General features: G+C 41.1%; 2 protein-coding genes across 2 annotated transcripts in view; one reads left to right on the forward strand and one right to left on the reverse strand.

The window, feature by feature from the left end:
• The window catches only part of LOC134539867 (CTD small phosphatase-like protein 2-B), a 45,430-nt gene extending 34,577 nt beyond the window's left edge, over window positions 1–10,853 (forward strand). Inside the window, exons 7-9 of the mRNA XM_063382211.1 lie at window positions 978–1,104; window positions 1,891–1,986; window positions 5,919–10,853. Coding sequence (XP_063238281.1) covers window positions 978–1,104; window positions 1,891–1,986; window positions 5,919–5,984 — 289 coding nt within the window. The 3' untranslated portion in view covers window positions 5,985–10,853. The remainder of the gene's footprint in view (window positions 1–977; window positions 1,105–1,890; window positions 1,987–5,918) is intronic.
• A 1,423-nt stretch (window positions 10,854–12,276) lies between these two features.
• LOC134539970 (uncharacterized) lies at window positions 12,277–20,609 on the reverse strand. Its single transcript, XM_063382369.1, has 4 exons — window positions 20,542–20,609; window positions 17,004–17,187; window positions 15,868–16,210; window positions 12,277–15,338 (listed from the first exon to the last, which is right to left on the reverse strand). Exons 1-4 carry the CDS (start codon window positions 20,563–20,565, stop codon window positions 14,498–14,500), a joined length of 1,392 nt encoding a protein of 463 aa, XP_063238439.1. The 5' UTR covers window positions 20,566–20,609; the 3' UTR covers window positions 12,277–14,497.
• Window positions 20,610–22,278: the final 1,669 nt, after the last annotated feature.

Here is a 22,278-nt window from a genome sequence, read left to right on the forward strand (position 1 = left end):
TCTTTGTATCCATACAAAAGAGTGATAAACAATAAAAATGATCAATTTTATTCATAAAAGTATGTAATCATTTCATCAATGTTTTGTTATGACGTCACGTTAAACTATCGTCCGTAAACCGACTTTACAGTGAACCAATTTTTTTTAAATGTATTTTACTAATTGAGGGTTTCAAAAGTATGCAAGTCTGACGATGGTTTAAATAATGGTCTAAACTATGGTTTAAACCTAGTATCCCTGCTCTTCTGCCAAGAGCAAGAATATCTGAGACCAAGTTACTCTATCGAAAATTAATTATTTTTTTTTTTTTTAATTTACTTTACAAAAATGTATCTCTGAATTACCCTTCCTAACTCCTGAGGTCCGCTGGTCAACCTCGGCCAACCATTTAATAATAATAAAAAAAACTTTCATTGTTAGCAAAAATATATATTGAAGTATATATAGTATGTATTGAAGAAAAAACACATACAGGAAATGAGGTACTTATCTATTAGAGGATTTTAATAGTTTTCCCTCTATTTACATTTTGCTGTAATACTGACACTGAAATACTCAAAGCCTTTAACCAGTTTGTGTGGCTTTGCCCAATGTGTTTAAAAAAAAATGAGAAGCAAACCAATTTTTTATTATTATTTTTTATTTAAAAAAAAAACACCTAAATCTTCTGAATGATGTATTAGATATGTAATAAGTTGTAGCAACATACCATTTAAAAGTGTAAATAATTTTGTGTTAATTTTGTTTGTAGGCCAACCATGTTTTTATGTAAGAGAATGCTCGTATGCAGGTTTGTAGTACATAGTACTATAAGAATGTACATAATTTTCTTTTGTTTTGACATGTACAAATTATATGTATGTGCAATGTGGGGAAGTATGGTTATTACAAAGTGGGTAAATTTCTGTCCCCTCAGGTTTCACTGTATACTCTTTGCATTTGTGGAGCCTAGTGCGCAACGGAGAGTGTTCTTGCAGGTACCGCCTTTTCCGGGAGCACTGCGTATGTGTCAACGGGAACTACATAAAGGACCTGTCGATTCTCGGACGAGATCTCTCCAAGACAATCATCATCGACAATTCCCCGCAAGCGTTTGGCTATCAGGTTAGTTGATATCCTCCCAAACGTATGTTGACGCCTTTGAGCCAAGTTATGTCTGTGTGGTTGAATGTGGTGTCGTGCTACGGGACATCCTGTGGTCGGTATTAATCTGCTATTTGAGCTTTGTTTCGTGGGTAGGTGAGTCAGGAGTTGTATTTGCGCACCGCTGAATCTGTAACGCCTGGTTCAGTTGCAATGTGGCAGGTCTAGTTGTCTATGTGCTAGTAATGTGGCTTGAGAATTTTATTGCAGTGTGCGTGAGAAAACCCTTATTTTATTATTATTAATATTAATATTATTAATATTAATATTATTAATATTATATACAAAACATCTTTTTTATTCCCTTTTTTGCCTTTGGACCCTTATGACTAATCCCAAAATCAGCTTTCAAGGTATTTCACTTCTGGTAAAGAATATTATTTATTATTACTAGAATTGTATATTTTACTTACAAGAATGTTGAAAATTTTATTACAAAATTAAATTAATAATATTATAAGGTTTTTTTTTATATACTTTCTTTACTCATCTTCAAATCATTTTCTTCATTATGACTATAAAATGACAATGTTCCATAGTGTCAACATGAACGTCAGCATGCCAGAGTGCTCTGCACATAGAGGCAATGTGGTGCTTGATGGACATGCAAGTGTCAACCTTATCACCACCTTGCCTCGGAGCCTCGGAAGGGAGATTAGCTAACCAGAGACCGGAGAGGTTTTAGTTTGTTTTTAAGAGTGGGGTGTGATGATATCTTAATGGCAGCTCTTTGTTGTACATACACAGTTGGAGAATGGCATCCCAATTGAAAGCTGGTTCGTCGACCAATCAGACACGGAGCTGATAAAGCTGCTGCCTTTTCTGGAGGACTTGGTGCAGATGGTGAGTTGTCCGATCGTAGCTAGAATTGTTGATGCCTTAGGCGATGGCTTTTTTTCTGACTGTTATGTTACCGTGTTTTATCGCATAATTGTCACATATTTTATGCTAAAATCAATTTTTAAAATCAGGGGTGCAACTTTAATGCTAGAAAAGCATTTTTGTTGAGGTATAGATATTTATGAAAACAAAACCTATTGCATGGAAAGTACATTTAATTAACAAGTAGAGTATACAAACGCATGCCAAACAATTTTATTTAGTCATGCAATTATTTGTTAAATTTTAAATAGAAAAATAAAAACGTGACCCGAACGTGAGCTGGAACTAACGCAAAACTATCGTCGTAGTACACACTAACCACAAAATAGTGTGGGCTATCAACTGTAGTTTACTCGGCATGAGACAGAGCACACACTTTGCATGCAATTTGAGAGCGATCAATATTGATATTCAACTACGGTCACACACTCTGTACTGGCATCAACATAACCAAACAACCATTGGTGGTTACATTTTCATATGCGCTACACAGCACCGATGAATATAATCAGATAAAGGACATAACATTTGAAAACATTTTTAAAAAAATTTACACATTGGCCAACTTAGTATTTCTGTTAATTAAATAAATAAGCAGTGATATCCTAACGAATAATGGATTTCAACTTTAAAATACATTATTTTATACAGAAAAGGAAGTTTATCGCTTGCCTAGTGATTTTCATCATTAATCATCATTATTAACTCCTCGTTAACTAGTCAACCTGATTTTACGGGTTTTCATTACCTCTACGTGATGTGTCTACTTCGTTCTCTGAACTAGACGCACACTCGACCATGTTTCAATTACCTCCAAAATAAAATAAAAAGGTCTCTAAATTGAACTCTTCATTATCTGAACAATCAGATTCTCGTGTATCTATTCTGCCTCAAAATGAAGTCTTTTTTTTGCGTCCATAACAAGCCAACCAAATAAATGCATCTCAAACTTCTCCCAAATTAACGGAATCTAGTCCAGCTGGAATTTTGTAACAAACTACAATGGAAGTCATATTTGAAGCTCTAAAGTTTGAAGATATAATTTGGAAGGTTGATTCGCTTTGTATTATAATGGATGACGTAAGAATTGAAAATTTTCCATGAATTCGCGCTCTAAAAGGGCAGAAATCAAACAAGAACTTAAAGCGTGAACGTGTCGCAACACCGGGCGTCTCGGATGATGATAGTTTGTCCCGTGACCCACATTCGACGCAGCAGGAAACATACAGTGTCACAAGCGGCAAAAAATCTAAGAACAATGTAAACGTTGAAACAAAACATGAACAAGATCGCAACAAAATCCCCATGCAAGTGGGCATAACTGAAGACAGTAAACCTATTCCCAAAAAAAAAAAAAAATAAACACTGTTTGTAACTGGTTTCTATCCGTCAGTAAAGAATCATGAAATTGTTGTTTACATATCTAGTGTTAAAGTAGCCAAATAATGAACAAAATTCAATTCCTATGTTTTATAACAAAGTGCATGGATCAGAAAAATTTAATATGTTTTATAGTACTATTACGAACGCTAGGCTGCAGGTAAACACTCAAAGTGAATAATTAAATTAAGGCCTTGGAAGCGTCAGCCCAGAAAACAAAACAATAACAACAATAATCACAGAGGTGCCCAGACGTCGTATAAAAGAATTTTATTTATAACCTCCTAGCAACTCTAGTAGGCTATGTGGATCGGGGATGAATACTAATGAAATAACAAGACTGGTGGTTTGATTTATATAAGTGCCCTTTTACTTAACTAATTTACTTTTGATTTTATCTTTTAATTACATTTGGTATTAAAACATCTTGACTACAAAATGGAGGGAGCCCCGGGGCAACAAAATACATATATAAGTAACACCATAATACATCTGGAATTTAATACTGGTTTTAAGTTAGCTCGCAGGCTCAAAAAAAAATTACATTGAGATTTAATTATGTCCTGTGTCCTGGCACCGGAGGTTTCGGTTGATTAACGTCCAGAAGAAATCATTTTTAGTAGAAGCTCGGAGTTAAACTTGGAGTGGAGCTTGCAGCTTGCAGCTAATTTTGGAACTTGGAGCTCAACTTGGAGGCTGAATTTGGACCTCAAATTGGACCTCAACTTGGAACTCAACTTGGACCCCGCCTGCAACCAAAGTCCCAAATTACTTAGACTGGTTAACAGGCGGCTAAGACTGGGCAAAAATATGCCCAGGGAAAGGCAAAAAAAAGGGGGGGGGGGGGGGGATGACGACCACTTACCCAAAACAGCGGGGTGAAGTTCATGTCGGCTGCCTCCAGGAGCAGGGAAAGCAGCTCGCGGCACGGAAGTTCTCGATAATCATGTTGAGAGAGAGAGATAAATAATTTAGATTAGCAAATAACTATTGCAGGCAGCAAAATTTAAAACTAAGAAAATTGAGGCCTCTGTGCCTTGATGTTGGCGACTACATGACGTAGTGTTGAGTCTTGGATAATAACTTCGGAGATTGACTCTCGCGGATCGCGACGCGTGGTCCGCACAGACCAGATGCTGCCCGCCGAATCTTCAAAAAATGGCGTCGGGGCGCCTAATTAAAGTAAGCAACTGCCCCCAGCCAAAGAAGGGGGTGGTGGTGATTGCCCGAAGGTGTCCGGAGATGCCCGAAGGGGCGAAGCAGACTGCAACCTGTTCGCTGCGCTCTCACGCGAGTCGTAGGCGAACTAAAATCGCAATCGCACTGCGACTGCTGCCAAGGTCGATTGTGACAAGCTGTCTCTTATGGGAGGGATGAGTATTGCACTCTGGTGGCCAAGACGAGAACCTCCCTGGAGGGTCACAGAAACGTCCGCTAGAGTGCAGTGGGCGCGCTCGCGACCAGCGCTCAGAGCAAGGTTAGGGATTTTTCCCGCCGCTAGACTTCGCTGAGGGCTCCGTTTGACAAGTGGGAATGTCCTCGGGGAGGCAATGTCCCCGCCTGGGTTCACTGGGGGTCGATGCTCCGGGTTGTAGTTCCCGTGAAGCCACCGGTGGGTGATGAGGGAAGGGGGGTTTAAATTTGCTAAGTCGCCTGGGAAAGGCGTCATGTGGACTGTCTCGAGGCGTCGCCGCTGGCTGTAACTTGGTCCAGAGGCGTGCTTGCAAAACCCTTACGTATGCTTGCCTCCGAGAAATGAAAGTTGCTAGCAGTGGGGTTGGGGGTAGCGTTCGCTAACGCGAAAGTCGTTCCGTTACATAGGGAAGGCGTGACGCGAACCGCGGCCGGGATGCTGCGATCGCAAATCGTCAGCAAACAGTATCTGTTTGAAGCCTGCGAACAAGCGCAGGTGCACTGGGTTGCACAAGATTACGTCGGAGTGTACAGTAATGGAAACAAAATTTAATAAAATAAAAATTACAAATTTATTTTTTGGTTTTCTTCTTTAAAAAATTAAAAATTAAATTTAAATTCGTACATTTGTGCCTGAAAGTGGCACTAAAACGGCACAGTACATCTCTTATTGAATCACTTTGAAACCACAAATGCTCAGGAATTTATTTTTATTGTTATGAATGTATCTGTTTTAGACTAATTTATTACAAATTATTTTATTGTAAAAATGTGGCAAATAAATTTAACCGCTATTTTGGTGGAGTAAGTTTTAAAAACAGCTTTTATACAACTAAAAACAATAACACCAAAACCTTCTGTCTTAAAAATGAAATTGGACTAAAAATAAAACCATAAAATCTTGTCTCTAATTATATTACAATCTCAAATATAAGACCAATATTAATATAAAAAAGATTTTAACAAACATATGTAATGAAAATTCTCAGATAGTAAAACCTAAAAATTGAAGACTCGTTATGGCTTTTTATTTTAATTAGCTGTAATAGGATTCAAACATGAGTGCATGTATAACATGCATTTTGTTCATTGCTTTTCAGAGAGAAGACGTGCGACCACACATCCGGGACAAGTTCAAGCTGTTCAGCTACCTTCCCCCTGATTAGACACGGCCCGATTGCGTCACAGGAACGGACTGCTTTTTATACGTCTGCGAGGAAAGAACACGCAAACACACGCGCACGCGCTGCATTTCATACATCGGCTCTCTCTCTCTCTTCCCGACGCGGGCGATCGGTACCTGGCGTCTCCCCTGGCCTCTCAACGCCGGACTTCGAGGTCAGGCGTGTGGACAAGTTTGTTTTCGGTTTTTCCCCGAAGAGCGAAGACTTGTTTTATTGAGTGGCTGAGATGTTTGCAGCGTGTTTTTAATTAGCGAAGATAGAAACTGACCTACATTGCAGAAGATTCCCGACTCGCAACATGTCGAAACTTTTTTTTTTTGTCTGCTGTAAACGTGTGGAGTTCCCCCCACCCCCACCCCCCCACACCTGTCTCTGTACTATTTCTGTTCGCTTTGCGCCGAGACCGTGTTTGCGGTGTCAGCGTTGGCGCAAGTCGTCCAACCAACCAATTTGTACATAGCTTGTATTCACACCTGCATGTTTATTGTTTAAGAAACAGGATCATTTTGAATCCTTGTGCCTTCTGGGTTCCAGTCAAGGACTTGCTCGCCAACGGCTCGGTCACATTCAGAAATTATGGAATACACACTTAGCTCACTGTTTAGGTTGTGAAGTATTGTAGTTATATAGAATGTTGAGTCCATTCTTCAATACGAAAAATGATTGATGGCACGGACATAGTAGTATAGTAAAAAACAATGCAATAATAATAATAATAATTGTTTTTAGTAAAATTATGATCCTGTTGGGATATTCTAAACACTATGCAAAAGCAGCTTTGTGCATCATTTCCATTACATGACCATAATAGTTCTGTTGGTAAATCACTATCCCACGTTTTTATCAATAATATATCTTAAGTGCATGGTCAACTAGTTGACTTTGGCCGTTTTGACCATGCAGTACCAGATGATACATATTGATGTGGTGTATGGTTTATGCCAAGTTTATCTTAGTGTTTGTCTACATTTCGGAGGAAGTTGCAGGTGTATACAGTAATTTCTGCTGGAATGTTTGCAACTGCTAAATGACAATGCACTTACTCACGGTTGGAACCCAGAAGACAAATGGATCTAGAAAGTGTCTTCAGAAGCCAGCAAACTTTGATGTTAACATTTCAGAATGGTAACTAGGCCATATTAATTTGACTGTAATATTGTGCTAATTGGTTGAAGGTTCTGACAAAGAATTACTTATTGGCACAGCTGTTCGAAGCAAAAATTGCCCATCTGATGTATTATTCTTCAAACCCCAAGATAAATGCACAGCCTAACTTGCAGTGATTTGAGAGAAAACTTTCAAGCCATTTTAACAAACTAGTATTTGCGAGGTCAACCTTTTTCTTAAAAATTTTTTATTAATAGTATGGTATTTTTTTTATAATTTTTTACACATTTATAAATTAAAAATTGAAACTAAGGCTGCTAACAAAATGTTATGTGTTATGATGAAAGAAGAAGGGGTGTATTTCTTTTCTAGCTCTGCTTTCATGATATTAATTAAAATTAAGGGATGATAATAATAAAATAATCCTTACTCTATCTGTAATAGTTGCCATTCTGTGATTGACATCTAGAAAACGTTTACTTATATGTGAGAAGTTGAAAATATTTTAATGGAAGTCATTTTGAACTTCAAAGTTTGCAAAAGTTATAGTACAAGTATAAATAATGTTTTCTAAAATGTAAAGCTATAAGAAAAAATTATTGGAGTAGAATCTTTTGTAAATACGTAATGTTAAATAAGATTTACACGGTTAACTTAAAGAGAGCAACATATTTTCACCTAGAGCAAAGTATAATAATAAGTATGCACATAGTAAGTTTGTAAAAAAAAGTAAGATAAGTAAATAAGGAACTTGTTATGAGTCGTGCGACTTGTTAGACTTTGTCATTCATGGCACAGCACAATCGTGTAAAACTTTGCAATACGATGTTCTTGTATTTAATATTTCATCTCCTGCACGCAGATCACTACTGCAGTGATGACAACGTGGGCGTAGGTATCAGCGTGAGAGTTAACAGTGTTTCCACAAAAACTGTGCATCTTGTTTTGTGTCCTCTCTTTATTTTGTTTGACTAGCAGTTTAAGATCAACAGTGTCACAGGAAGCAACTTCCACAAGTTCATTAAATCGTTAATTTAGAAGCTTACATCGGCGCGGTGTTGCAGACACGACTTTTCACCGGAAGCACCAAGGTTGTCAGGACTGGGCGCTCCTTGCCATGCCATTTTAATTCACTATGGTTCGAGGAACTTCAATATAGTGCTTTAACATCATTGCTGGTATTCTGAATACCCTTGTAAGTTGTAACCAATCACAAATTAAAATTGAGAACCTTATTCGTAGTAGAGATTTTACTAAGTCTTTTCAAGCATTTAAGTATTTCCTGGGTTTTTTTTTCTGCACCACTCGGACAATTATGTTCTTTATGTGGAAGAGGTAAAAATCAAAGCTGCCTTCCATTTTTTAAATATAAAAAATTTATGCAATTATAATTATTGTATTGTGGTTACCTGCAGCCAGTTTTTTTTATTTTTTTTTTTTTTTTTGCCTTGACAAAGGTAATTTTCCAGTAAAAACTATAAAAATAATTGTTGCCTATGACTTTTAAAGTTGAACAAACAGGTTGAAATGAGCATGGAAAGGAAAATGGCTCTTATCATTGGTTATATAACCGCCTTTACTTCCGTGGCGTGGTTCAAAGTTATTTACCATAGCACATGTCACTCAAATGAGGTTCCATAGGAATCTTTGAATCACAGTAAGAAAATAATGCAACATGTAGATAGCTCTCACAATACTGGTGTTACAGAAATCCTTTTAGAAAAAATAGCACTTGTTTGTGCTGGTAATTATTTTTATTGTTGAGTAGGTTTAAAACCCGCTGAATAATTATTTATAAAAAAGTGTAATGAGAGGAAGTTGCTGCCTGATCATCATCTAGTTTCGTAGGTTGTGCATATACTGTAGTGTTCTGTCATCACTTTGTAGCGACGACTGTCGGGGTGGTGCCATTGCGCACGGTGTTTCACAGCCGTCACTCGAGTCAAGTTACTGACCGTGCCCGAAGCATTAATTTCGTATTGCTGCCATTGCGTTGAGGTGTTTATTTTTCTGGTTTCTCAAGTTAATTAATTCCTTTAATTTTTCACTGGGAAAATTGATCTAAGAATTAATATATTGTGATAAGGCCACATCGTAGCTTTTTCAAGTGTTTTTATATTAAATCCAATTTATCCTAATATTATTGGCATGGCAAGGCAAGAATAATATCTTACCAAGCTTCTACCTTGTACAATGTGATATGTAGGTATTAACAGGCTCCATACAGCACGCTACATCGACATTTTGAACTTAGTCAAATCTCTGTGCAAGAGTTTATCTAAGTGTGTTTGTTCTGAGGCTGTGAAGCTCCGTGCAGATGATTGGCTGCTGATGATTGCATAATGTCTTTCATCGCCTGGCACCGCGCCAGCCGTCAATTCCCCAAGAACAACTTGTAGTGAGTGTGTCGTAGCCGTTAACTTTTATACCGTACGCTGAGTACTTTTTAAGTTTCCCGAATGTCAGGTGTTGTCCGTGCAAGTACTTCTGTCTAGTGTCGGCATTGCGTTACAAATGTGTAGTTTTGTGCACCTTGCACTTATCCAGCGAGATTTTGCTGTGTCCAGTGCTTGGAATAACATTCGTGTCCTTGTGTTCCGAGGAGGTTGGCTCCGAGCGTTACTACTTATGATGATGCTGACGAAACATAAGCGCAAACTGTGTTCCATCACCAGCACGTTCGGTCATTGTTCTCGGTAATTGTGGACTGTATTTTGTATTATTATTATTCGTTTTTAAGATTTTTATTATTTTTGTTGTATTGTACATTTTTTGTGTCCAAGGCCCTTTTCCAAATTTGATACCTGATGAGCCAATATAGTTCTGACATTCTCAGTGTTGCATACCAACGAATTAAGTTTTGTGTTGTAACTGTGCTTGCAAAATGTGTAACTGGAAATGTCAAAACTTTGGTACCTATTGGGGTTGTAAATTTGGAATCCAATGCAAGTATTTAGGAAAATTGCTGTCAGATCAAGCTGACAGCTCCTCTGGTGCTCGCGTGGATCTGATGTTTCACCCATAAATCGCGAGCTTGTGTCCGGGACTACATGTTTGAATATTGTTAACTCGAGGCTGGATCCTCAGGAAATTACTATTTTTCACTTCTCAGAATTTTGCAGTCCCGTTCTTTGCGATCTGAATTCACGCAGCTTGTTCCTCGTGCATGTTTCGCCATGCGCCTTTTCCGGGAATGCCAGCTTTTCAAATTCGTACCCTCTCTTGCCAGTTGGAGCCCAAAGATAATGTGGACAATGGCTGAATGGAACAGTCCAACCGAATCAATCAAAGATCAGTTTCTGTATCTCATAAGTTTTTTTAATGTATTTTTGTTATACTGTTTGTATTAAGTTACCTGTAAGTATTGAAGCATTTTTTTATACCAAAAATGCTGACATTTTGTGTCTGTCGAAGGTTACAGCTTTTATGAATTTAAATTGAACTGTAAGGCATTTAGTTTTTTAGTGAATGGTATTAACAGTGCTTATTTAGTGCTATTTATGTTTCATTTTTTTTTTAATGGTATGATAATCAAAGTTTCACTTCCTTGCTTAATGTTTATTAAGTTGCACTTTTGTAAGGTAACACTTCAATCATTTATTTACATTTTTTCAGTGTTATTATTTTTTTTATGAATACATGTATTTTTATGTAAATATATTGACTATAGTTCTTCAGCACAAAATGTGAGAACCTGTAATGACTTCTATCATCTGTAAAATAAACATGTTATCAAAGATAAAATGTATTTTATTGACACAGCTAACACTGTGTTTCATATTGTAAATTAGTTATATCTTGTATTATATATTGGTAAAAACTGTCTAAATAAGTTTATACACTAATGGGGCAATCTGTGCAACAACTCTAAGCTGTTATTTTCATTTTTTAACCTCCTTGAAATCAATTTGTTACTGAAAAAGTTAATTGTTACTGAGTAATGTTTTTGAAATAAATAATAAACAGTACATGCTAATAAGGACCACATACTTGCAATTTTTTAAGCATTTCCTAGGTACTGATACATATTTATTAATCCCCTTTAGATGATTTTGTTGCTATTTTGTGAGTTTTATATAAAATCAAACATATGAAATTATTGATAAAACCTTTCTAAACATGTTAAACACCAATGCCAACATATGCCATCTTGGAGCTCTTGTCTTCATCGCACCATAGTGTGTGTGCCCCATATCACCCGCACCATCCTGTCATGTGCCCCATATCACCCGCACCATCCTGTCATGTGCCCCATATCACCCGCACCATCCTGTCATGTGCCCCATATCACCCGCACCATCCTGTCATGTGCCCCATATCACCCGCACCATCCTGTCATGTGCCCCATATCACCCGCACCATCCTGTCATGTGCCCCATATCACCCGCACCATCCTGTCATGTGCCCCATATCACCCGCACCATCCTGTCATGTGCCCCATATCACCCGCACCATCCTGTCATGTGCCCCATATCACCCGCACCATCCTGTCATGTGCCCCATATCACCCGCACCATCCTGTCATGTGCCCCATATCACCCGCACCATCCTGTCATGTGCCCCATATCACCCGCACCATCCTGTCATGTGCCCCATATCACCCACACCATCCTGTCACTCCGGAAACTTAGAAACCGACTGAACTATAAGGCATTGTCGTGTCTCAGTGCAACATTAACAGAGTGCGGAATGTCACGAAAGTTGTCGTTCGGTTGGGTCTGAAGCCTGTTGTGGAAAATTAATTTGTTAATACGTCCAGTGGTTTGTTGTGAGACAAAGTATTTTAAACAAACTGCTATATAACTCAGCACCAGGTGGAATTGTGATTGTCATTCAGTAAATTGTGTAATAAAGTTAAAAACTGTTTAATTTGTTGTGGTACCATGTCCTGGCAGTGGTTATGTTTTTTAAACACCACTAAGGTAAGACCTATAAATATTTATCAGTTGCTTGCTGTAATCTTCTTTTTTTGTTATATACCACAATAAAATATAAAACCTAATATATATTTGTAAACTTTATTTTGTTTTACTGTTCTATTAATTAAATATTTTACATGCGTGCTAGCAGGTATACCTAACAGATTAGATTGAGTGATATGTAATTTAGGCAAAACTTAACTTTCATAGCCAATTTTTTTTAGGTTTATGCTTATTGCTAAAATTTTTAAGCCATGTGATATAAAAAAAGAGTAAAAATACAATTGCGAGGGGGGGTTCTTTTTTTAGTTATTTATATTTAAATTTTCCACAGGTAAATTGTTAAAAATTTATTTTTACATAATTATTTTACACATAAGTTTATTTTTTTTACAAAATAATTATACATATTATTTTCTTGTGTGAGTTACACTTTCTATGCATTAAAATCTATAACATCACTGGATCAGGTAACAATTTTTTCCTGAATTCCATCTGAAAAAATTGGGAAAATTTTACCAAACAACAATTTTGTCACAATATTGTACCAGCTTTGAAATAATAAAGCGACATTGATAACACTTCCATGATAAATTAATACTTTTTACAAGCTTACAAGTTAATTATATATTTCATTAGTAATGACACATTTTGTCCAATGTAAATTCCCATTGTGATATCCTAAATACTTGTGTCTCACAAAAGTATTTGGAACCATATATGTTATATCCCAGTTGCAGTATGATTTTACTTGTATGAGGATTGTGGCTTACGGTACTGTGCTCTGGGCCATAAGCCCAGATATAGCATGTGTGTGCTAGCTATAATAATAAGTTAGGGTTAGTCTAGTGTGTAAGCCACCCCCTCCCTCGTCCCTTTAGCATGTATGTGTGAACATGGCTGTTTTTCATGCGGTACTCTGCCTGTACAAAATAAATACATGACCATATTTCCTAGACAGCTCTTTCACCAACAAAATACATTAATACATTAATAGTTGTTAAATGTGTACAGCTTTAGCCTTATTACTTCATTCAGGTAAGGATTCCGTGCAAATTTTGGCCGGAGCAAGGAGTTGTTAAAGCACACCCCTCCGAATTCTAGTGCCTGGGACACGTGAACTGGCTGCCTGTTTTTTTTTTATCTGCTAAGCCTATGGAAATTTCATACAGTAATACCTAAATGTTAATGATTTATTTAAATATATATATATACACTATTGGGTATTTTGTGTTTATATTGAATTCACAGTATGTGCTGAAGCAATCGTACATTACTATATACAAGGCAGTGAGTGGTGTTCCCAACTTTGAATTGTGGGCACTAAGAAAAAGAAAATACCACTTTACAAAAAGAAAATTTAACAGGCATCAAAGGATAGGTTCAAATGAGTAAATTTTTGAAGTGAAACTTCTTTGAGCACAGCGAGAGTAAAATTTTAATGCAACGTTCTCATGAAACATTGTGAAACGTATCTGATGCAAAAAGGACAGAAAAGAGGTACTTGGCCAAAGATATATAAAGAGAGCACTATGCTATATACATTGCTGGGTTCATTTTCGTTATCCTCTTTGTGCGAAAATTCACCCACTACCCCAAAAAAAATAGAACAGAGAGAGAGAGAAATGAACGAAAGAATAAGACAGAGAGTGAGCAGGTGCTTGTTTCAGAAAATAGATATAAGTATCCTATACAGTCAGCTGTAATGCCTTGAATTTTATATTTGCTACCAGCATGCTCGCATTCCTCCTTGTTCAACCAGCAGCGTAGAGAGCGCTGCTTATACAGTCCCTGCATTTCTTGCATAGATAGCGCTACCTGTTATGGATTTTCACATTTCGTTCACAGATTTGGCGTGTTCCAATATGGCATAATATTTTGAAGAAACAGAAAACACGCACAGTTCTTCTTTGTGGTGTATTTCAACAGTGAGTAATATTTATTGTTAGTTAATCATTATTGTTTGATAAATAATTATTAATGTCCTGAGCAGTTATTTTTAAGTGAGTAATAGTTTTGATGATTCAAGTTTAATTTAGAAAATTGTCATCTTTCTCTATGCTATTTTACCCCTTATGATAGGTATGCTTATGAGTCGCGGTTTGAAATGCACAAAGATGTTTCACTCCTATCATGTCGCACCCTGAGTACAAGACTATCGTAACTCAAAAAATAAGTGCAGTACTATCACAACTCATTCGCCATAGTCTTGCACCTATTCTTATATAATTTTTTTCCAGAGCGCAGCACTACTTCATTTGCCACAAGTCCCGTGAAAGTAAATATAATATCGCGATAGTCTCGCAGTTTCCTGCTTATGGTAAAAAATATCTCACAAACTCATTTTTTTTTTTAGTTACGAAAGTCTTGTACTCAGGGTGCGATGTGTACTGATACACATGGTTTTTTTTTAGTCTGAGAGGGCAGGGAAGTGAAGGGCACCCGGGCGGCAGCAGCGGGGAACGCGGTCTACGTGCCGGGCCGCCGCTCCAGCGCCTCGCCCGGGTTCAGCTGGAGGCGCGAGGCGTCCAGCGACTGCACGCGCGCGCGCACCGTCACGCCGGCGGGGAAGCCCTGGAACTGCCCGGTGACGCGCCGCGACGCCTGGCGCCGGCGCGCGCCCGCCGCCTCGCAGCAGTTGCCGTGCGCCGCCCCGGGCTGCGGCTGCTTCGCGCCGAAGATGTCCTCGTCGTCGACGGAGTTGCCCGCGGCCGAATCAGCGTCGGGGGCGGCGGCGGCGGCGGCGGGGGCGGGGTCCCCGAAGAGGTCGTCGTCCCCGGCGCCCGCCCCCGGCGAGGTGACCGCGGCGGCCGTGGCGGCGGTCTTGAGGCCGCCCGGCAGGTCGAACAGGTCGTCGTCCGTGGCCGCGGAGGCTCCGGGGGACTCGTCGAAGGGCAAGGAGGGCAGCGAGGGGAGCGAGGGGAGCGAGGGCAGGCCGCCGGGCGCGTCCAGCGGCGACTTGAGCACCTTGTAGCCGATGCCCGGGCCGGCGATGTAGCGCGTGGTGCGCTGCACGCCCTTGTCGTCCAGGTAGGTGTAGGAGCCCTGCACGTGGCCCGCGGCGTCGCTCTGCTCCTCGCGCCGCTGGTCGGGCCCCACGGCCGTGAAGCGGTACGCTCCGCTCTGGAAGCGCTGCACCGCGGTGTGGCCGCGCGGCTGCGAGCTCGTCTTGCTGGCCGGCGGCCCGCGGTAGAACAGCCCGCCGATAGTGTTGGAGTCCGGGTGGGGAGTCTTCACGTGGAAGCCGGTGCGCGCGCCCGCCTCGTACTCCACCACGTGGCGCAGCCCCACGTCGTCCACGAACGAGTACCTGCGAGCACGGACACGCCCGTGTGTGGCTCAGTTGTTGGCCACTGAATGCGAATGCGAACTCTGAGTAGCAGTGGCTTTAAACGCGAATTAGAACATAAAATCTTAAGCCATGGAACATGAGTGCAAGAATCTGGCCGTTCGTAAGTGAAAAATTTTTATTTAAGACTTTCAGATTTCAAAGAAGCACTGAAAAAAAAAAATTCGTTTTTCAATGATTTTTTTTTCTCTGGTGGGTATTCCAATAAACCCTAGTTATCTTGTATTTACATTATTGTTTATCTACTTTACTAACACTAAACACTGTGACACTAACACTAAAGACACTAAACTTTATTAACACTAATGTAATATATCTTAAGTTATTTTATTTAATTATTTGTCGATTGTTGAAATTTCTTTTAAATGTTTACATTAGTCAAAACACCGCCCGCAGATTGAAGTGACTAGATACACTCGCACATAAGCTTGCAGCCAGAGTAAAAAAAACCCGGCCCTACTGTTGAGGGGACAGGGGACAGAGCACGCACCTGCCGTCCACGTGGCCGCGCGAGTCGGCCTGCTCCTGCCGCGTGTGCACGGCCGACCGGAAGCCGAACTTGTAGCTGGGGTCCTCGTTGGGGTCGTGGTAGGAGTCGTAGGAGGGGTTGTAGGCGGGCGAGTCGGGCGACACGGGCGGGCTGTAGGGCAGCTTGTCCTGCGACAGGTCCTGGCGCCGCGCGATGTGCGCTCCGCGGGCCCGGAAGCCGCGCGCGCCCGCCGTGTACTGGGTCTGCTGGTCGCGGCCCGTCACCAGGTTGCGCTGCCCGAACACCCCCATCACCGTGTGGTCCGGCGTGGCGCCGACGCTGTGGTAGTGCTGCCCCGTGTCGCCTGCGCAACACCGCGCCGGTGCCTCAGTGGCACGTCACATCCCCAGGGCCGGTTCGCCCTAGGCGAAAAACCTTAATCCCCCCTTCCCCCCCCCCCCCCGGGAAACCCCCAAAAATATTTTTCTTTGCCTCAAAATACATCGCGTAAGCCTAAGATTTTGTCAACAATCAAATGTAAGCAGGCTTGTGTTTATTTTTTTAATTTTTTTTTTTTACTTTTTTCACTTATTACAAATCATTAAACAGGTCACCGTGGACTTCAAATAATTACTTATATCAATATAAACATTCCAAACTGTTACAAAAATCCATTTTCATCTAGTTTCAATAATCGTTAAACATATTGTATCAGCTGTTATGTGTCGTGCTGCGCCGCCCCCAGCTACTTGGCGCCCTGGGCGATTGCCTAGTTCGCCTGTGTGGACGCGCCGGCCCTGCAAATCCCACAACTAAAGCACAACAGAAAGTCGCGTAAAATCCCACGCTTGCCGTGAGAGAAAAAACATAACTTGGCGCAGGTTGACTGATCTCGTTTGTAGGCGAGTTCGGGTTAATTGTCTTACCAAAAGGAAGGGGACGCTCAAAGATTATCTACCCTTATTCAGCTGTAAGACCTCCAGCAGTTTATAAATATCATAGAGACAAAATAGAGGTAGAGTGCAGGCAAGACTGGCCAACACATTACAGCCGGTGAGAAAACAGGGAGGATGCAGTTTATTTTTTTTTTCTTTTAATAAATGGGTTTGCCGTGTGGGTCCTGGAACCCCGGCCACGCCAATGGCGGCGTGTCGTACCTGTGGAGTAGCCGAACTGGAAGCTGCCGTCCGTGTTGGAGTTGAAGAAGTCCGAGCGCTCCTTCCAGCTGCCAGGCGCGGTCGGCGGCAGCTGCTGAGCGCCGGTCCTCCCCACCACAGCTGCGCAGCACGCCACTGCGCACAGCAGCGCCGCTGCCGAGCGGACCGCTCCCGAGCCGCGCACCTGGCGGCGGCGATAGCAACTACAACCTCGCTCCTCGCTCCTCGCGCACCTGGCGGCGGCGGTAGCAACTACAACCTCGCGCACCTGGTGGCTGTAGTAGCAACTACAACCACCCTCCTCGTCTTCATCTATGGCTCCAGTTTCCTTGTCGCCGTTATTATTTTATTAAACTTTTTGAAGTGAAAACTTCTTTAGCCGCGTTGAGCGATTTTTGGTAGGGGCAAAACTTACGAGTTCGCGTCAACGACATGCTGTAGTAGCAGTAAGTGAAGTTAATTTGACCACGTGAATACAGGACCTAGGTCTGACATCACTGGTAAGGCATAGCTAGGTAATGAATTTTTACGTAATTTTTACATACCACTGACATCTGTTGTGACTAAAAAAAAGAATTATATCATGCTGACATCGTACTGATATAATACCAAAATCATTTTCTTACGTGCGTTTGACGTAGAAATGATGTCATATTACACATTTAAAAACAAAGTTTTCACTTTTCACTTCTGTTGACAGTCCCCAAGACTGTTTTTTTTTTTTTTTTTTTTTTTTTTTTTTTTTTTTTTTTTTAAACTCGGTTTCTTGTCTGCCGGCACCAATTTCGCAATCGATTTCAAACCAACTTTCCGATGAGCTAGATATTTGAAACTTTGCACGTAGCTCAGAACTGTGTGACAGTGCAATATTAACTCGCTTTCTTCCTGTCTGATTGTTTGTTTATCAGTTCGGTACAAAATTGGTTTTTGTTTATCGAGGTCCCTGTATTCGCGGCGCTGCGCTGGGCTGCGAGCAGAACAGACCAGTGTTGCGGGTTGCATAACGCAACCCACTGCCCACATCACCGACTGCTCCAGTGAAGTTGCTTTAAATTGATTGCAAAGTTTCGCACGCACAAAACTGTGAAGCAGAAGATGATAATCATTTTTAAAAAAAAATCGTATACTATGTTTTAAAACGAACTAAAAAATATAAAATTATTTTTTTCCGAGCCCCATACAAATTGTCGTGGAAATTTGTGATTGTGAATTTTTAATACCTATAAAAATACTTGTAAGATTTAAAACAATGCACGCAATAGATGATTGATGCATGAATAGTTCACCTAAGGCACTAACAATTTGATTGCACTGCTAATGATGTGAACTGTCACTGCTGTGCACAGCTGGTCGGCTGCACGGGCTGTCGAAGCGCGCGGGCGCTAAGGGCGACGCTGGATGGCGCATCACACGTGTCTCCGCCTCTATGAGCTCTGTGAGCCTCGTAGCAGTGACTCTATAATTCTAAGCTGGAATATTAAAGATGAAGGCTCCACGTCCCTATAACACTAACAATACTGTACGTTTGAAATTTTAATATATAAAAAAACGTCCGTGGAAACACCCGTTTTAGCCATTTTCGCTGTCTAAAAAGTAAAGTTTTTAGACGAAACCATGGAACAAAACTTTGTATGGACAAGTGCAATGATGAAGATCAGTGGCGTGCCCAGGATTTTGCTCTGGGGGGGGGGGGGGTTAGGCAGAAGGCTAGGGCCTTTCCGGGGGGCCTGGGGGGTATGGAATACCCCCCAGCCAGGCGGGGGGTCCGGGGGTCCTCCCCCGAGAAAATTTTGAAAAATACGTGTTCAATATTGCTGATTTAGGCTATCTAAAAATACTGGCCGTAACTTCATAAGAGTCAGTTTTATGAAGTCTAAATAATTATTTTTTTCATTTTATGAATTTATTATTAAAATTATTTTTAGCCCTGGAGGGGGTCCCCCCCTTCCCCTAGGCACGCCCCTGATGAAGATTGAACTGTTAGCACCTCTGCAAGCCGCGTGGCGACCCGCCAGGCGGCAGGCGGCATCTAGGGCTGCTCGGTGTTCCTTGAAGTGAGCGACGCGCTCAAGGCCCTGCGCTCCACGGACACTCGCGGGCGAAGCGCGATCACAATTATGTTAATGAGCGTGACTCGATGTGCCGTGGGAAGGTCGTGTTGGGATCCGAGATTAGCGGCAATCGCTGGGGCGATAATGACTCTGACCGGGCTGTCGCCTCGGTGCGCCTCAGTGCGCGCGGTGCGGCGCGAAGGTCGTTCCTGGGTGCTACAGTGTGGGCTCAGTACTCCAAACTGTTCTTAGCAGAAAAAGAAGGGGGGGTTGAGTTACCAGATTTCTTCACTAACAGGACAAAAACCACAATTATATTGCTATAAGCATACATTATAAACAGTATAATTTATGTATAAAAAAAATCATGATGAGGTTTACGTTATGGTCCCGGAAACAATCAGTCTTCAGATATTTTTTTTTAGCTGTGGGGTTTGAAGGAAATGTACGTTACGTAATGGGGTGCACGGATCGAGTATTTTAGGTGCATTTAAATGTGAACACACAGAAACCTGAGATTATTTTTTTCCCCGGAGATCGCTCCCTCTGCCTATCAACGAAGTGCCCTAAATGAAAAACATAATTCAACAAGCCCTTCAAAGAGCTGAGCAACCTATTATAAAGGCACAGCGCGGTCCACCGCGCATGCGCCGACCCCGGGAGGGGAGGCTAGAAGCGAGGCACATCACAACATGGGGAAGGGGAAAAGAAGGGAGGGAGAGGCTGTTGACGCCCCGGCGCGCTGTTTGAAAGTAGCGGGACCTGACCGCTGCAAATTATTTAATTTTGCTTAGCCTTTTAAAATTCTCAGATTTTTTTTTATGAATTTAAAAGACTAAATGAAATAAATAAATTTTCTGAAAGAACTAAAAAAAAAAATCACGCAGTAGCCACCAGCATTGCCTTTAAAACCAAAGATTTTCAGTTATTTATTTTATTTGGTTCTCCTTGCCCATACTGCACAAAAAAAAATGTTTAAATGCATTTGACTCCAGTCAAAGCCCTTACAATTCGATTAAATATGTTTCGAATTTGTTTGGCTGATAGACCGTAAATTTATTACTGATTTTTTATCCTTACATACTAATGAATAAAAAAAATATTATTAATGAATGTTACAAAATTATTACAATAGCTTGTAGCTGCATCTTATCCCATTGGACTAACTGCTTATCAAGGGCTTCTCCACGTGGAGGGGGGGGGGGGGGGTGAAGGGAAGAAATAGTTAAAAAGAGTAAAACAGAACAAATATATAAATAATGAAATCTAAACTGTTAAAAGAAATAAGAACTATATACAACCTGTAAGATTTCCCGTAAGATTATAACTCTTTTGAAAAATCACCCCCCCCCCCCCCAATTACCATTTTGAGTTGGATACGCCCTTACTGTGCAATACCACTTTTTTTATTATTATAAAACATGCAGATATATACTATAACATCTCGACCCGACTTGAATGAACAGTAAGGTAGCGGCGGTACTCACACGCACAGCGCTGAGGTCGCCCATGGTAATCCTGGCGGCGGAGCAGGGAACTAACGCCCCGGCAGCCTCGCGGGCTCGCTATATACCCGCGGGCCGCGCCGGGCAGATGCGCCGCGCTGGGAACATCCTTGCAGCCCCCAGGAGGGGCCGGCACAATGCAAGGTCCTGCCTACTACAGCAGAGAGATGTTCCCGCGCCGATAGCCGTCCTGCCGAGGCGCCATTATCCCGCTCCTTGCGACCTCCCGCCGAGCCCCAGTTTATAAACTACGCAACGCAAGTATTGTTGTTCCACTTACTGTTTCCTCGCGTGTCCGCCTTACACATATTTGAACAGAAGTGTTCCGACCTCCGGTCAAACCGACGGCTGGAATTTAACTGTTCTATAGCTCTCATCTTTGTTTAACGGCCTCCAATTAACGCCTGACTCTGATGTGTGCCTTCGGTTGAAGTTTACCGTCAATCAACTAGTTGCTACATTGTTAACCTGGAGCTAATAGGCATCAGAAAAACCGAGGTTAAAATACGCAGAAGTCATGTGCGTTTGTTTAAACTTGTTAAACTTTCCTGCAGTAAAAAATATATATTAATATAATAAAATTATTTGACAATCCGTTTGTTTTCATGATAAATATGAATTATAAAAAAAAATTCCGGGGAGTAAATTTGTTTTGTACTGTTTCACATTTTCAAGTTGTAGGGTTGGTAACGTCATGCGACTTGAGTGTTCCATAAACGACCGTTAAGCTCATAAACCCAGCACCTGGGTTCGAGTCCCGGGTAAGGCATGGATGTAAAATATATATTCTCATATTTGATAACGACTGGAAATTGAGATACACGCTGCATATAATGAATGACCCTTTGGCTATGGGCGAAAGCTGTAGGCCATTTAACTAAATAAAAAAAAAACAGCACAAGACCTTGCGTTTTGCTTGTTTCACGTTCGTACGAATAATTATTTAAATGAAGTGAGACCTTTCATGAAATGTATTGTTTGACAAGAAGCCGCCACGAAATATTGTCACTATAGATGTTACCACTTATTTGGTTTTTAGGATGAGGTGTGGTAAGACCGTGGTTGGGTAAATCGGAGGTAAAATTTCCAAAAAAAAAAAAAAAAAATTTGCACACCTCTCTTATTACTTTGCTGATTGGATCACAATTGTTCAGACACGCCCCTCTACTACCAGCTAAAGCAGCTGAGTGACCGCATGAAACGGGACCTCTCCAAAGAAGGGGTGTTTCTGTAGTATAAAATCAACCAGTAGGAAAGTACATGCGAGTAAAGCATAGTAATACTGAAAATTTCAGCTTGAAAACCAAATGAATTTTTGAAATTTTAGGGTGTCTAGCCATAATATTGCTTGTGCACACAACCATTATTTTTATTTCATATGAAATTAAGTGCCGTTGGAGGAAACTTGGGTAGCTCGTGATGACGGGGTTCTCGTAATGGCCGTGGGGGCCGGCAGAGCTATGACGTCACGCGACTAACGAGGCCGCTGCAACATGCTGCCGGCCCCGCCCCCTTCATTGTGCCCCCAGGCGTGTTGCGAGGAGGGACCGCTCTCAGCTTTTCCTGATGGCCGTGTGTCAGCAACACGGGAGTTCCCCCGCCTGGACCAGTGTGAGAGCAAGTCTTTCAGCACTCGCCATCTTGCAAATAACATTATAATACGAACTCTCGGTAACGAAATTTAACGTGGATTTCTTTCAAATAATGCAGAGCTTGATA

Source organism: Bacillus rossius, chromosome 16, assembly GCF_032445375.1.
Source record: "Bacillus rossius redtenbacheri isolate Brsri chromosome 16, Brsri_v3, whole genome shotgun sequence".
Lineage (NCBI taxonomy): Eukaryota > Metazoa > Arthropoda > Insecta > Phasmatodea > Bacillidae > Bacillus > Bacillus rossius.

What these genes read in the sequence shown, in the direction of transcription:
- LOC134539970 (XM_063382369.1), bottom strand. Translation starts at nt 20,565, where the DNA reads ATGGGCGACCTCAGCGCTGTGCGT. An exon ending in GCGACCTCAGCGCTGTGCGT is followed by an intron (nt 17,188 to 20,541) that starts GTGAGTACCGCC and finishes CGCCGCCGCCAG; the next exon opens with GTGCGCGGCTCGGGAGCGGT. An exon ending in CGCGGCCACGTGGACGGCAG is followed by an intron (nt 15,339 to 15,867) that starts GTGCGTGCTCTG and finishes CCGTGCTCGCAG; the next exon opens with GTACTCGTTCGTGGACGACG.